This window comes from Pararge aegeria, chromosome 17 (genome assembly GCF_905163445.1).
Source record: "Pararge aegeria chromosome 17, ilParAegt1.1, whole genome shotgun sequence".
Taxonomy (NCBI): domain Eukaryota; kingdom Metazoa; phylum Arthropoda; class Insecta; order Lepidoptera; family Nymphalidae; genus Pararge; species Pararge aegeria.
In genome coordinates this window covers 9,632,077-9,647,747 of record NC_053196.1, presented here as the reverse complement: position 1 = coordinate 9,647,747, position 15,671 = coordinate 9,632,077, and the positions used below count along the sequence as shown (strand labels likewise).

At 34.7% G+C, this 15,671-nt stretch overlaps 1 protein-coding gene across 1 annotated transcript; it reads right to left on the bottom strand.

The window, feature by feature from the left end:
- Positions 1 to 1,371: 1,371 nt before the first annotated feature.
- Positions 1,372 to 13,920, bottom strand: LOC120631194 (cytochrome P450 4c3-like). The gene is made up of 10 exons (XM_039900674.1): positions 13,689 to 13,920; positions 10,173 to 10,262; positions 9,834 to 9,944; positions 9,267 to 9,452; positions 8,395 to 8,591; positions 7,086 to 7,140; positions 6,170 to 6,347; positions 3,704 to 3,855; positions 3,112 to 3,294; positions 1,372 to 1,702 (listed from the first exon to the last, which is right to left on the bottom strand). Exons 1-10 carry the CDS (start codon positions 13,843 to 13,845, stop codon positions 1,551 to 1,553), a joined length of 1,461 nt encoding a protein of 486 aa, XP_039756608.1. The 5' UTR covers positions 13,846 to 13,920; the 3' UTR covers positions 1,372 to 1,550.
- Between the last annotated feature and the right edge of the window lie 1,751 nt (positions 13,921 to 15,671).

Below are 15,671 nucleotides of genomic sequence, written 5' to 3'. Positions count from 1 at the left end.
GATTTTGTGAGGTTGTTGGAGGTAAACTCTAGATTTGCCGAACCGATTTTGAAAATTCTTTAACCAGTATAAAGCCACATTATGTATAGTGCCATAGGCTATATATTATTAACCCGAAAACTAGAAAGACGTTTTCATAGTAGTTGGATTTGCAAAGTAAGTCGGAGAAAAAAATATCGTACGAAAACGTTTCTCTCGCTGCCTTAACGATGAGATATTAGATATATGATTGAGTTCCAGAGAAGTTGATGGAATGAGTTTTTTAAGATTGGCTTGGCGTGGGACCGCTAGTTATTAATATATATAGAACAGCATTTGCTTCGCAAACTTCATCATCTGAGCTTTGCGCACGACTTTACAACACAAGCACTTTCATTCGCGATCCATTTACCATGGAGCATTGATCGAACAACCCGGCGCAGTGGTCATTGCTTTGGTCTTACGAGTATAAATAGTAGCTACCAAGTGCGATTCCAGGCAAGGGCAATCTCCGAATTAATAATTTCTCAGGTCTGGTCTGGTTTGAAGGTTCCGCCGCGTCTAGATACCTCCCTAGCAGTCTTGGTGAATCGAGGACTCCTTGTAAACTTGATACAATATGTCCGTTAGTCGGTCTCTCAGAACTTAGCTCCTCAATCTTCTAGCCGCCATCATACTAAACGCTTAATTTGAAAAGAACGCCCAGGAAAAAATTTGAACGGAATTGACTGGTCACTAACTCGCCAATGCTAAGTAAATATTTTGTAAGCATTTAAAATCACATTATATCATAGTGATTCGCCTCGAACTTAAGACCGCGATGAATAAGGAATCCTCAATCTTGAAAATTATTGTGATAGCCCAGTGAGTATACCACCTCTAACTTTTTCTAAGTTATGTGCTTTTATAGCAATTAAAATACCACTTGCTTCAGTGATGAAGGAAAACATCGTAAGGAAACCTGCAGGCCTGGGATTTTTAAATAATGTTCTCAAAGGTGTGTGGAGTCCACAAGTCCGCACTGGGCCACCGTGGTGCAAAACTCACTTAACCCCTTCTCATTGTGAGAAGAGACCCGTACCCTGTAGTGGGCTGCTAATTAGTTGATATGATGATGATGATGAATCAAGTTAAAAGTGATAATAGCCACTAGTGATAAGAGGTACTGTCTCACTTTTGGGGGCACAGAATTGATAGGGGCTGATGATGATGATGAATCGAAGTCCCGATTACTTTAGTGACCGATTAAATTGTTGCCATTCAAAAGGGCACGGAACAAGGCAACGGACATCGGAAAAAGTACCAAAAAATCTGTAAAGTAAATTCATGACATATAATAAAAGTCCAATAATACTTAAATACTTCTGTAATAATAGGTATTTTTATAAATTAATATTTTTTTCCTTTTTTAAATGCATATATAATTTCGAACTTTGCGTGATTTGAACCCGCAACCCGCTTGGCAGCAATCGTCAGCAAGTGCTTTTCCAAGTAAGCCACGGTCTGTTTACCACAGATGACGAAATTTTTTTATGCCCTTTTAAAAGACGTGACTATGGAATAATTATTTGTTAATGTCGTTTTTCAATAGTAATCATGTGTCCTAAAACTGGAAATAGGAGTATTTCAATTTTCAGACGGCTGCAAGTGCTGGATGTAATTTTATAACTTCGCAAAACATTTGCAAGGATACTCTTCATTGCTACCATTCCAAAGTGACGTCCTGCGAACAAATTTAAAACAATGCTTTATGAGTAGGTACAGTGCCGGTTCGGCTATTTCAATATTTTCGTTATGTAAAATATATCAACGAGCTTTCTTGTAGGTAAGTATATGCAGTAATAAGTTTCGTGTATCTCGGTAACACTAGCTGACCCGTGCAACTTCGTTGCACCAAATCGGTTATTACCGGAAAACACAAATAAAATGAACATTTCTAAAAACATTTTCTAAAAATGAATCCTAGCTAGATTGATTTATCGCCCCCGAAACCCCCTGTATAATAAATTTCATGAAAATCGTTGGATCCTATTCCGAGATTCCAATAATATATATATACAAGAATAGCTCGTTTAAAGATATAAGATAAGGTTTTGCTTCGTACCTATGTCTACCTTTTTACGTGTATGTATGGTTCCTAAAAACACGATTTTGCGCAACAAAAAAACATAGTGCAAATTTAGTTTTATCAAGTCTGCTGATGCAGTTCCAAAAGTCTGGAAGTTTCATAGCTAGCTTTCCTGTTGAATTGCCTTGCCCTATTTAAATAATTGTCAAATTTATTCAGTAATGTTTAGTTTTTTAACAAAATTGGCGCTAATAAAGATTTTTTATTGATTACTTACTTTGTTCATTTTGTACTGTATTGTTATTTAATTAAAATTTCCGCAATTTTTCATGTTACATTGGTTATATCCCGGATATTACTTTATTGTTTTTCAAGTTAGGTATATAAATGAGTGCCTCCGCAAGAAAACGATTTTACATATCATAAAAACGATAAGTAAATTTAGCAGTAAGTACTGTATTGTAAAATAAATAATAATCGCACGTCGTACTTCAGCACGATGCCGTAACGTACCGATATCTGTAGCACGGTGTTGTAGCCAAACTCTACGGCTTAGCCACATCACTTCGTTACGGCCGCATAGTGACGTGGCACGGCTGCCTTTTGACTAATTAACTGGACGTAGACTTTAAAGGTAGAAGATCTAACTCACAGGCTACACTGAGCTTTTAAGACATTCAGGGCTTTACCAAGAAACATGACAAAATATCAGAATACTTTTGCAGTGTTTTTTCACTCAGTACTTACTTTACTGTCAAGTTGAGTACTAAGCCTGTTAAGTCACATAATCACATCGATAACCTGACTTATTTTTTTAAATTTTTCTTTAAGCCATGGACTTCAATCTCACCTAGTTCTAAGGCTGTGGCACTAATATCAAACCCACAATCGGTTGAATATACCTGCCACCACACTTAAGGGGAGGGCGTACCGGAAAGCTAAAACGCATCTAGCTACCATACCGAAAAAGACGTGCCGGTATGGTATAGAGCCACGGCTAGCTACTACATTATTGTTGATATTATTATTAAAAATTACTGAAATGGGTCGGGTATTCTCCTTACCTATACAATTTCTGGCTCCATAACTAAATGGTATATATGAGCACGGATGTCTTTTCGCACTAGCTTCAGGTAAAAATCTATCGGGATTGAAAGTATCGGCATCAGGTCCCCAGATGCGTTTTGATCTGTGCATTGCGAATGGTAGCACAGCACAGCCCACGCCGGCTGGAACTGTGCACGTAGCTGAAACATTAAGTAAAAGATGAAGAAACTCGTGAATTAATTATATATATATATATTTTATGTTTATACGCGAGCGCTTGACTGCAATCACACCTGATGGTAAGCGATGATGCAGCCTAAGGTGGGGCGCGCTTGCCTAGAAGATGCCTATTCACTATTGATTTGAAGGTACGTACTCATATTGTAGGTACTAGGTACTGAGGAAAATGGAAGCTGGAAGGGAAGATGTGAAGCGCTTCATACGTGTCCGCGGTATATCGACCACGTAGGGATGCAGATCCTTACGGTGCCTTGCGGTTCGATGGTAAAAAGGCGAGGGGGGAACTAGACTTATGAATGATAGGTGCATGCTGTTTGTCGGAGGAAAAGAATCGTCAGCTTATTTTTTTATCGTGAAAAAAGTCCTTACAGAGCTTTAGTTCCTTCTGCGTCTGTCTGCCAATGATAGGGACAACTGTGTAAAATCTCATGGTCTCCTTAATTACTCTTTCCAAATATTCCATCTTATTTAGATCCTCCTTAGTTGGACATCTGGAAGACTCTTTGAAAATGCCCTTTAATCTAAAAAAAAACAGTATAACTTAATCAAAGCCGTCAACTTAATCTGTAAGATATCTAATATGTAGATAACATACACAATGTTTATGATTTTCAAGGCAGTATTCTGCCACTGCCCGATTCACCAACTCATTTATTCATTTATTTACTGCTATCACACAATACTGTACACAATGTTGAACAAATAGGCACACGAACATAAATGATTTACCGTATTGCAATATGGTTAGAATTATTTTAAGCACGTTTTTTAAATGTATATTATGAAAGTTATTTTGTATAAGTCAGAAAAAAACAGTATATTTGTAATTATTTTAAATAGAAGGTTATAATCATTTTAATTTACAATTTTAATATTAGATAGAATAATATACTTAAAAATTAATGAAGCAGTTATAATTTATACTGGCCAGATATTAGAATAAATTCATATTATGTTTAAATTACAAAAGGAAGGAAGTAGTAAATTTAAAAAGATATAAACTTTTATTTTAGTTATTTTCACTGAATAATAATAAAATAGGGGAAAAAATGTTTATATAATTCATGAGCGTCTAAAAATTCGACTTCTACAGATTTAGGTAAAATATTTGTTTGGGTGTTCGCCATTGTTTTTTTGTTTATTAATTGATTTTTAAGTTTCCGATAAAATCGATATTGTTTTTCATTGGAAATTTAAAAATTTACAGTCAGTTAAAACTTATCAGTGTTTTAATATCATCTGGTAGTTTAATTATAACAATAGAGACGATGGCGACAGGAAAAGTTTAAAAGCGGCTGGAACGCAGTTTTAAACTTTTCCTGTCGCCATCGTCTCTATTGTTATTGATCCAATGTAATCTGATCATAAATAAATGAATTTTTAATTTTTTTTTTTCAATTATATATTATAATCTCTTCCAATATGTTGCCGAATTTCTTCATACAAAACCCATAATTTGATAGATAAATCAATGCTGTCATTTATCAACAGCCGATTGGCGCAGTTTGCAGAGACCCTGCTTTCTGAGTCCAAGGCCGTGGGTTCGATTCCCACAACTGAAAAATGTTTGTGTCATAAGCATGAGTGTTTTTCAGTGTCTGGATTTTTATATGTATATTATAAGTATTTATGTATATTATTCATAAAAATATTCATCAGTCATCTCAGTACCCAAAACAAAAGCTAGGCTTACTATGGGGCTAGATGGCGATGTGTGCGTTGTCGTAAAAACAAAAAACTCATTACATATGCATACGAGGGTTCAAAACGCGCCCTGGTCTAAGAAGAGCCCACAACAAACTTAGCCGGGTAAATTTATTTTTTTGTTATAACCATCTTCCAGTAAAATTAAATTAAGCTATGAAGCTAGAGCAATTCACACCCAAACATTTTTTATCGTTTAAATAATCCTTAATATTATAATAGGATTTTTCTGTAAGCTTACGTTTTATATAAACTTTGAACTTATTGTTATAAAATAATATACAATTGCCCTTGAATGAATTTGCAATTTTGTGTAGCCTAGTAAACTGGACAACGAGTTTATTTTTGCTTCTAATATTTATATTGTTACAGTGCATTTTCTTTTTAAATTTTGATATATTTTTTTGGACATAAATTAAATTTTTATAAGTATACTAGCTATCCCCGCGAATTTCATTTCGCCTTAATATATTTTACATCTCAATGTCTTTATAAAGTGCAATACGTAAAACTCATATTACTCCGGAACCTCCCTATAGGTAACTTCAACAGTTTTACGATTAGGTATGGAGTACTTGACGTGCGCTGTCAGTTGTGTTTTGTTACTAATGAACGGCTAGATAATTATTTTGATTTTAAATTTAAAAAAAAATGTATTTTATTACTTATACGGGATAAACAGTATCCTATGTCCGTCTCCTGGCTCTAAGCTACCCACCCACAAATTTTCAGCCATATGGGTACAGCCGTTCTCGAGTTATAAATGGTGTAACTAACACAACTTTCTTTTATATATATAGATGTACTGACTATGCATTGCATTATATGTTAATATAAGTTATAATTATTTTGTAAGGCTTAAAATCATGTTATCATTGAAATTACATGAAATATTAATTGAAAGTGAATTTTATTAACAATTTTGGTGGCCAAACGTTTGTTGACTATGTTGTTATATGAATATCTTTTCACCCTTGCCTTAAAGCTACTCAAATTATACGCGTCAGGAAAAGTAGAAAGGCGCTTAGCGGCGGAAACTATATTATGACTAACCGCGAAAGTGCCGGTACTTATTAGTACTGGTACCTATCATAAACTTACTCTAAATTAACTTACACTAAATAAACTTACTCTAAATAAACTTTCTCTTGTTCCTCAGGATGGCACCCGAGCAATAAAAGAGCGTAAGATATTACTAAAGCTGTCGTATCGTTGCCCGCTATCGTGATAGAGTCTATATGATCCCGTAACTCTTCATCTGTGAACTTTGTTTCTCTGTCCAGTAATAGCTCCAAAAGATCTCGACGGCCTTAGAATAAGACAGACATCAATAAAAAATTACGTATCATTTAGGACTAGGTATATATGAGAGTAAAAGTATAAATGTGAGAGTAGTAGGAGTAGCTGTTTATTATTTTTAACTTTTTAATTACTTTTTAGGCTGATAATAATACATATTTTTTAAACATTCATGCTCTCATATATCAGAGGATCTCTCTTTAGGAGATACCAAGGATTTTTCTTCTCACCATCATAAAATTGGGATTAATGATTAGTACACATTAGTGATTATCATTAGATATCAATAATTCCAATGACCCTTACAATTCAAATTAATTAACATCGATAAAATTTGCCGCGTCGTGTTCTTTCATAATAGGTAACCTTTTTGAAGTGAAACTTCTTTATCGGGGTTGGAAAAAAATTTAGTGTAACATTTTTCAGTTACGCGTCACATTTTTTCGTTACGCGCCGTCTTTTTCTTGTCCCAACCACGGTTGGTTCGAGTTTATTTTTATTACACTACAAATTAGCTCTTGACTGCTATCTCACCTGTTCGTAAGTGATGATGCAGTCAAAGATGGTAGCGGGCTAACCTGTTAGGGAGTATGGCAGTTATATTTAACCCATACCTCTAATCGCTTTCTACGCGATATCATACCGGAACGCTAATTTGCTTAGCGGCACGGTCTTTGTTTTTGGCACCTACCAATCTAAGAAAAAAATTACCTCTAACATGACGCAAACTATAACATGAGGTACCTACCTAGTTTTTGTTCATAGCAGTTCTCTTCAAATAAAATTCTCTTTTTCCTTACTACCTAAAACAAGATCTTATGTCAATATAATTCCAGGTTCTTGAACTTGATTGCTTAACATGTATACGCAATATGGATATTTAACTTTTACTTTATTTTTCAATTGTAATAAAAATATTAGGTAATTAAAGAAAGTAATAATTCTATGTTATGTTGGTGTGCAACACAACATAAATGTCTCATTGCCCTCCGATAAATCACTGAGCACTGTAACAACGGGAGAGTAACCGTACGAGCTTTTGGATTTCAGTAAAAGCCCTAACCAATTAGTTAATCAGGTTCTCTTAACCATACTTTTAATACTGCGCTTTATTTTTATCTTTATCTGAGGATATCTTACTGAACAAAGCAAAGAGTGACAGTAAAACAATACCTCCTTTGCAAGCAGTGCAAAAGAAATGCGAGGAAGTCTGAAAGCGAGAGACGCAAAAATTGAAGTTACAATAGATTACTTCTTCACCTATTCCTGTTTAAACATCGATGAAAAAATTAGTACGTATCTATGTAATTGACTATTATGTAAGTTTATAATAGCATGAATATCTATTCTACCGCTATTTTTGTAGTAATTATCAAAATTTATTATGTATGTGCATGTTATTTATTATTTGTTAAATACATCAAGTATGCACCATCCACTTTCCACCTTTTTATCGGCTTTGCACGCTCAGGTTGCTTTTAAAAGATCACTTTTAGTGATAAGGCCACCTCTGCACTAAGTGCTATTCCTTGTATTTTTCGTATTTTTTGTGTTGCAATAAAGTTTTTCTATTCTATTCTATTCTATTCTTTACGATTCCGTTCGGAATTAATTTAATGATTTATTTATTTATCACTCATCATTAATTGTGTGGTCACTAGTGGTTTTTAAATTAAAACATTGATTACGTAGGTTTTTGTTTTTTGTTATCATTTTTTTTTGTTGAATAGCTATTAAACTTAACTCCGTCGCACCATTTATTTTGATTTTGACATAAGCATAATAAGGAAGTTGATTCAGCGATTACGCATTTACGCACAGCATTCCGTAAAATTTTGGAAAACATATCCTTACTTACTTATTTTATAAAAAAACTTTTGTTCTTTTTGTTCAAATAACGAAATTTATTTTTATAAATTATATTTAATGAATTCATAACATAATATTTATCGTTTTCTTGTCAGCCTGAATTATTTTCTTTATCAGTCCGCTGGCCTCAGACTAAATAAAGATTGCGTGTCATATCGTAGAACTCCAAATGAAGAAATAAAACTTACCTCATCAGTAAACTTATGCGTTAGATCAATATTTTCTTTCTGTAATTTCGAATAGGGTGTCAGGTTGAAGAGTACGTCTGGCTGCATCCAAGCTTTGAAAAGTCGCATCCCAATTATAGATATGACAGTGTTGCGGGCACGCAAGTATGGCGTATCTGGGTTATGCTGCACATCCATTTTCTCTCCCATAGCTGTTTCTGTTAACAAACCAAAACGATATTCACTCAAAAATTGTGACGTTACGTGATTTCATTCGTATGCAACGTTGCAATTCCCATTTCGCGTTGCATTATTTTTATCTTTTGCATTTTCATGATGCTTCCGTGTACCCGTCCAGTGCATCTACCACCACTTGTTTACACTTAGCGATAAGATTTCCGACGAGTGCATTCGAGACACGTTTTTTTATCAAAAAAATGTTTTTATTAATTTTTTGAGAAACGTTTTACAGACTAAAAATTAACCCTTGACAGAACTCTCACCTGGTGGTAAGTGATGATGCACTCAAAGATAATAACGGGCCAACCTATTAAGAGGTATGGCAGTTATTTAAGACACCCAATAAAGCCTCCGATCAGACCAGACCAGATAAAGTTCAGAAATGATATAATGGTAAATTACCCCAGCCGGGGATATAACCCGGGACCTCCAACTTGAAACCACAGCGCAGCTGTCATTAGGTACTGCGCCAGGGAGGTCTTCAAAACTTTGTCTTTGTTTAATCGAGCCTTTGGAGTCCTGGTTAAACTGATAAATTTATACATTTTTGGAATAAACTTTCGTTTGCATAAAACATTACCATACCTATATGAAGGTTCTAACTTTTTATTATAATTCTGATAAGTACCTTTAAGTAGCTAATAAATACTAACCAAACACAATATCCAACATACACGAGGTGATATATTTGAACACGTCGAATTTCGGTTTGTCCAAACGATCTCTCAGGCGTTCCACCAAAACGTCTCCCTGTTCCCCAAAAACATCGATGTAGTCATCAATTATTCGATTGTGGAATACGGGCAAGAGCACTTTACGATGCGCCTTCCATAGATCCACTAAAAAAAAATTTGTTAGGTACAGCTAAGCGGATAGTATTAGTAGAGTTATTTGTGATAGAGCCCATCCGGGGAAGTATTACCACCGTGCTTATGTCTGCCGATTAGCAGTATTGTGTCAATGCTATGTTTCGGCGCGGTTGCCGGTGTAATTCTGTGACTAAACGGGCTTAGATCAAGCCTCGTGTGCCTTTGCACAAAAGGCTTAACACCTACGCCTCAGGTGGACACGGGAGTGATGTTGCAAGTTGATTTGGAATAATATTAACAACGTAACGGCGTAGATCCTTAAGTAACGCCTCGTAGTTCCATGGTAAAAAAGTGTAAGTGGAACCTAATTAATTGTCCTTTATTACATAAGTAGATACAATATTAATTTACCTGGCGCAACAAAGAGTCCGTTCCCTAACCAATTTTGGAGGAATCTGTACGACGAATCCTTTTGTAAACAATTCTCCAGAATTTTCTGAACATCTTCGGGATTTAACGACACTGAAATTATTTTTTAATACAAATTAATATAAATTGAATAATTGATAATATATATTGAATCATCAACCGCATGTCAATAAATGGACGATCAATTCGGGAAATTGGTCTTTTGTACGGAGTCTTGTGCCGCTTGGATCCAGCGGTTCCAAGCGACTCGTTTGATGTCAACTGTCCACATCGTTGAGGGTCTTATTACATAAAAGCAGTGTAGATAGACATCTTACCAACCTATGTATAAAGATGGGCCAATCCAAACTTTGCTTATGCCACCTGAATCTTCTACGAGGTTTGCTAGATGCTGTATGTTATTTAAAACTCCTGAAACAACATAACGCATTAAATTTCCGCGATTTTTATGTTTCATCCGGCAGATAACGAATACTTTTCTGACATAAAAAGTAGAGTACGTTTATAATTTATCTACATTCTTAATTTCTATGCATGAAAGAGCAAGAAAGAGCCAGCATCCTAACAAATTTTTGAATTTGTAAATACGATGAATATGACAACAAAAGAAACTTCTTACTAGCTTTGGCTCACAGATGCCAATTTTCCATTAAATTAAAAATAACAATATCGTTTACTTTAATACTTTTTTCAGATGTACGGAACTATAGAGTGCCCTACACTAACGTTAGTGCCTTAGGTGAACGTTTATGAATCGTGCTTGCGTGCTTTTTTACATTTGACAGCTATCGAGGGAAGTTTGAGAGGGTGCAAATTGTCATCACCGTTAATATTTTCAATGTATTACCGACCCACTACAGGGCATGGGTCTCCTCCCAAAATAAGAAAGTTTTATTACGCCGTAAAGGACATTATGTGGAACTCTCAGGCATGCAGGTGCTCTCACGGTGTTCATCTTTGAAGCAAGTGATATTTAATGCTTAGGACACAAATATCTCCGAAATCTTAGAAGCGCGTCCGGGAATCGAAATCCGCTGTCACCGCTCAGAAAAAATGTTATTAAAAGTATATTCATACGGAAAATCAATTTTTATTTATTTCACTGCCCTTATTTTTAAGACACTAATAATCATTGGAAGACAAGAATGACAAAATATAGTTTGAGGTTTCTATTTTAATTTGGTAAGGATCTAATGAAGATCAAAAAAGATGGATGACCATAGACCTATTCCTCAGCGGACACACATTCCTAATATGAAAACCCTAACAATTTAGTCCCAACTCGAATATCAAACCCATCACCCATTGATCTGAAGATACTTGAACATGCTTAGAATAAGACTACAGACTAATATCCGAGAAAATAAAAATAATAAAATAATAAATCTTTATTGCCCACAATAGTAAATAAAATGAGAAAAACTACTATTTTTAGGCCACCAAAGATAAAAAATATCATCGATCAAAAATAAACATTTTCTTGCATACATAAATAATTGATTATATACGATGATGATAAATACTTATTTTTAAATTTCATCATATAAATTTTAAAATAAGTACATTTTAATTATATTATTTATTATAAGTACATATTTTTAGTTCGCTACCTTGCCTACCTAAGAAAAAAGGAAGTGTGAAACATTTTCCTTATTATAAGAATTATAATTTGAAAACGTTTACGCTGCGTTTTTTGTAATAAATAAATAATATAAATAAATATACTACGACAATACACATCGCCATCTAGCCCCAAAGTTAGCGTAGCTTATGTAATGGGTACTAAGATGACTTATGAATATTTTTATGAATAAGAGACTTCATCATCACCTAGCGATCATAGTAGCGGGTGGGGTTATCACAAACTTCCGCCTCACACCTGACTCACCCACCGACAATTTGGAAATTAAAAAATAACAAATCGGCCCGCTGGGGATAAACCTGTCCTGCCACTCATAAACCCACCAGCAGGGCTAGCACAGGCAGAAGACAAAAATTATATCGCTCGATTATAGTGACAAGTGACAAGTGATATAATTAACGTGTCCATCTGCTAAAGCACGGTAACATGGAATTGGAGAAGTTAACCACCGTTTATTATTACACATGAATTATTTGGATATTATTTCCACTTGTGCGCCAATGCTCTGAGAGTTTATAAAGCTGAAGAAGATACATTTTTATCCTTTCCACGCGGAGATAATTGTCTCCTGCCCATGCTAACCGTGCTGGACTCACCACTTAAGGGGTCATGATTAATTATAACCAAAATATATCGACTTCAAGTTTAAGGAGAAAGAGTATAATATAATTAAGACATAAAAAGTTGAAAGTCTGGAAGTACTAATTGAGGCACATAAAAATGCGAGTGATAGCGTGTTGGGTGCAAAACCTAGAATACTGGCCACTCATTATCGGAAATTGAATTTTCTCAATCATAAGTACGTGAAAATTTTAAAATTCATTACAAAAAGGGAATCCAATAAATATCACAACGTAAATGTGATATTCTTGGAACGTTTTGTGACTTGAACGTAATGCGCGTAAAAGGATGAACAGAACTAGAATTTGAACAAAAAAAATCTCTAGAAAATGACTAAATCAAATTCATTATTGTATAGTTTATATTTCAGACATAAATGTTTTTGTAAAGGTTAGGCATTAAATAACCCATAAAGTGTGACACAATTCAAAAGAGTAATTATTCTGACGGAGGTTTTATTTCTTGTTATTTATTATGATTTAAATTTAAATTTATGTCTTTGTATTTATATTATCTTATCTTATCTTATAATATATATAAATCTCCTGTCACGATGTTTGTCCGCGATGGACTCCTAAACTACTTAACCGATTTTAAATTAAATTGGCACACCGTGAGCAGTCTGCTCCAACTTAGAGATAGGATAGCTTAGATCTTTAATTATAGTCGCAATTTTATTTTATTGCAAATTATTTGTCTATAATTAATTGACAGTCACATGTTATATATATATATACTACTATACTCATTTAATGCTTAGCGATACTGAATACTTTAAAAACAAAATCTAACGCAGACGAAGTCGCGGGCAACAGCTAGTTATTACATATATTTTTAAGGAAATGTAAAGGACATCTTTTAGCTAATAGTTCAAAAAAAAATCCCACTGTTCGATTAAGATTGTCTGAATCATTTACATTAAGGTTAAGTTACATTTACATTTAGTAGTTGAATATTTTTAAATATATACACTTGCGAACCCGCCATCCCCACCATAAACGCATAGTTTCTAAGGGGATGGATAATTATGTTGGAAAATATTTGTTACATTTATTTTGAACAATAAAAAACAAAAAAAAAACTGAATTTATTCCCTTCAATAAAGATTATTATTATTATAAAGCTACTTCAGATTTGTATTTCCTTGGACTTTTAGCACTATTTAGGTACCTACCTATAAGTGGCTATAAGCCTGGCGATACCCACTGACTTTTGCCTGACCTGTATTGTCAAAGTCCTTGCCTGCGCCCTGCGCATGACTTCAAACTATACTCATTCTGCAATTGCCTACTTTTCCGGCCTCGAAAACAAGGAACCTACTGTTGTAAACTTAAGGCTGTTTTTTTCACAAGGGCGTAAAAAACCTCGTACGAACAACAAACATTTAGTATAACACCCTTAAATCAGGAACAACAAACTCGAATTATAAATTACCAATATAACACAATAAGTAGTTACAAAAATATACTTTTACATATTTCTTCCCGCATGACTTCTTAGTCTATCAATAAATAGAAATATTGTTCGTAGTAGCTATAAATTCTTAAATATTTTAAATTCAGAGAAACACTTACTTTCAGGTCCTCCTAAAAACCAATGGGTGTGTCCAAGAATCGGTAAATATCCGGTGTTCGGTAAACTTTGGGAAAACTTGTACAGTGGTTTTCTATTTTGACGAAAATATACGTAGTATGCACAAGATAAGATGAACAACAGAATTAAAATAAACATTTTAGATAATTTTTTATGATAATATTAAAATATTCGACGAAACATGGATACGCATTAATCCGCTTCGCTACAAAATTCACGCGAATACTGGTGGTTAGCATAAAATAGTTGTAACTTTATATTAACACCTTATGTACCTTCCTTACGTAACTTGTACGACTGAGTAAATCTACTCAACGTTAAAGAACTACGGCATTATTACACTACCGACCACTTAACAGTTTCATAATTAAAAAGTGCACATAACCTTAAAGTTCAAATTTAGAAAACCGCAAATATTAGAGGCACATTAAATTGTAACTTTTCGTTAAATTTTTATTTACAACTAGCGTACCCAGCCCGTTTCGTTGGGCTAGATTTTGCTATATTTTATTTAAACAATAAACTTACATCATTAAATTTTTAATTTAAGTCTCATAATATAGGTATTAAATAATTATTTCTCTCCGTATTCATTCTCTTCTATTCTCTTCTCGAGCGGGTGAAGATCATTATCTACACCCATGTACAACCAACAATAGAATATCATCATAATAAATAAAAGCTGTATTTGACAGTTTGACAGTTCAAAAATATGAGTGCTCCGATCGTCACCAAACTTTACAGGATTACTCGCCAGGTCAATCCGGAGATTCACTGAAAGTTTTATTGAAATCGGTCCGGCCGTTTCGGAGCCTATACCGAACATACCCACAAACTTTCTCTTTTATATATATATATATATATATATATATATAGATTTTTCTATATGTTTATGTGGTGTACAATAAAAGTGTATTCCTTCATTCATTTATTCATTATATCAACCCATTACCGGCCCACTAATGGCCGCGCGTCTCCTACCACAATGAGAAGGGGAACTTATGTTTATTCATTAGTAAACAAATAGCTGTTTACTACTCTTTCCTGGCGGAGTCCCCTAATGGCCTGCAGAAGCTTATAAAAAAGCTCGATGAAATGCTCGGTGCTTATACCGCAAACATATTCGTACTTTAGACAGCTTCCACATCAAGTGTGAGTAACACGACAGCCTTACGACGAGCAAATGTCAGCGGGATTGAGGCTTATATAGTAAGGCGCTAACTGCGGTGGTGTGGACACATATCCAGAATGGGTGAAGAAAGAGTGGCTAAGCGCATATTTCACTCCGAATTGCAGGTTGGTAAGCGTACTTATGCGACAGGGAGGGCGACTTATGCGATATAAAGATGTGCTAAAGCGGCACATGAGGAGATGTGATATGGACCCATCACTGTGTGAATTTGAGGCAGAAGATCGGCCGCGAGGGAGACATTCCGCAAGCAAAAAAGTATCGGAGTTTGAAGTTACAAAGGCGCGCAGAGCAAGATGCTAGGCGTAATGAGATAAAGGCCAGACCGTCGCCTGCCATATATTACAATATAATTTGGCATACTTACGTGCTGTCAGTGTGATTGCACATTTAAAACAAAGAGTGGTTATGCCAGTCACTTGAGAGCAAGCACATCAGGTACGCTCATAATATCTAGAAGGAGTCTCTGTGGTCGGATACGGCCAGGAGGATATATAAAAAAATAGCAATAAAATGATGCATACCTAATGCATTACTTGTAAACGACTTTTCATAAGTGGGTTAAAGCTCCATCCATTTCAGGCGTTCTCCTTTGGCAAAAATGACGTTGGTTAGTCTTTTTGTTAAATATTTGTACCAATGCATTTCCTTCCGAGGTACGGAAACTATTTCATAGCTTTGTCATACAGGCACGGCTTGATATCTTTTCTATAAGTGTTTAGCAAAGTATTGGTTGATGTAGACAATGAAATTTTAATAATTTTATAGAAACCCA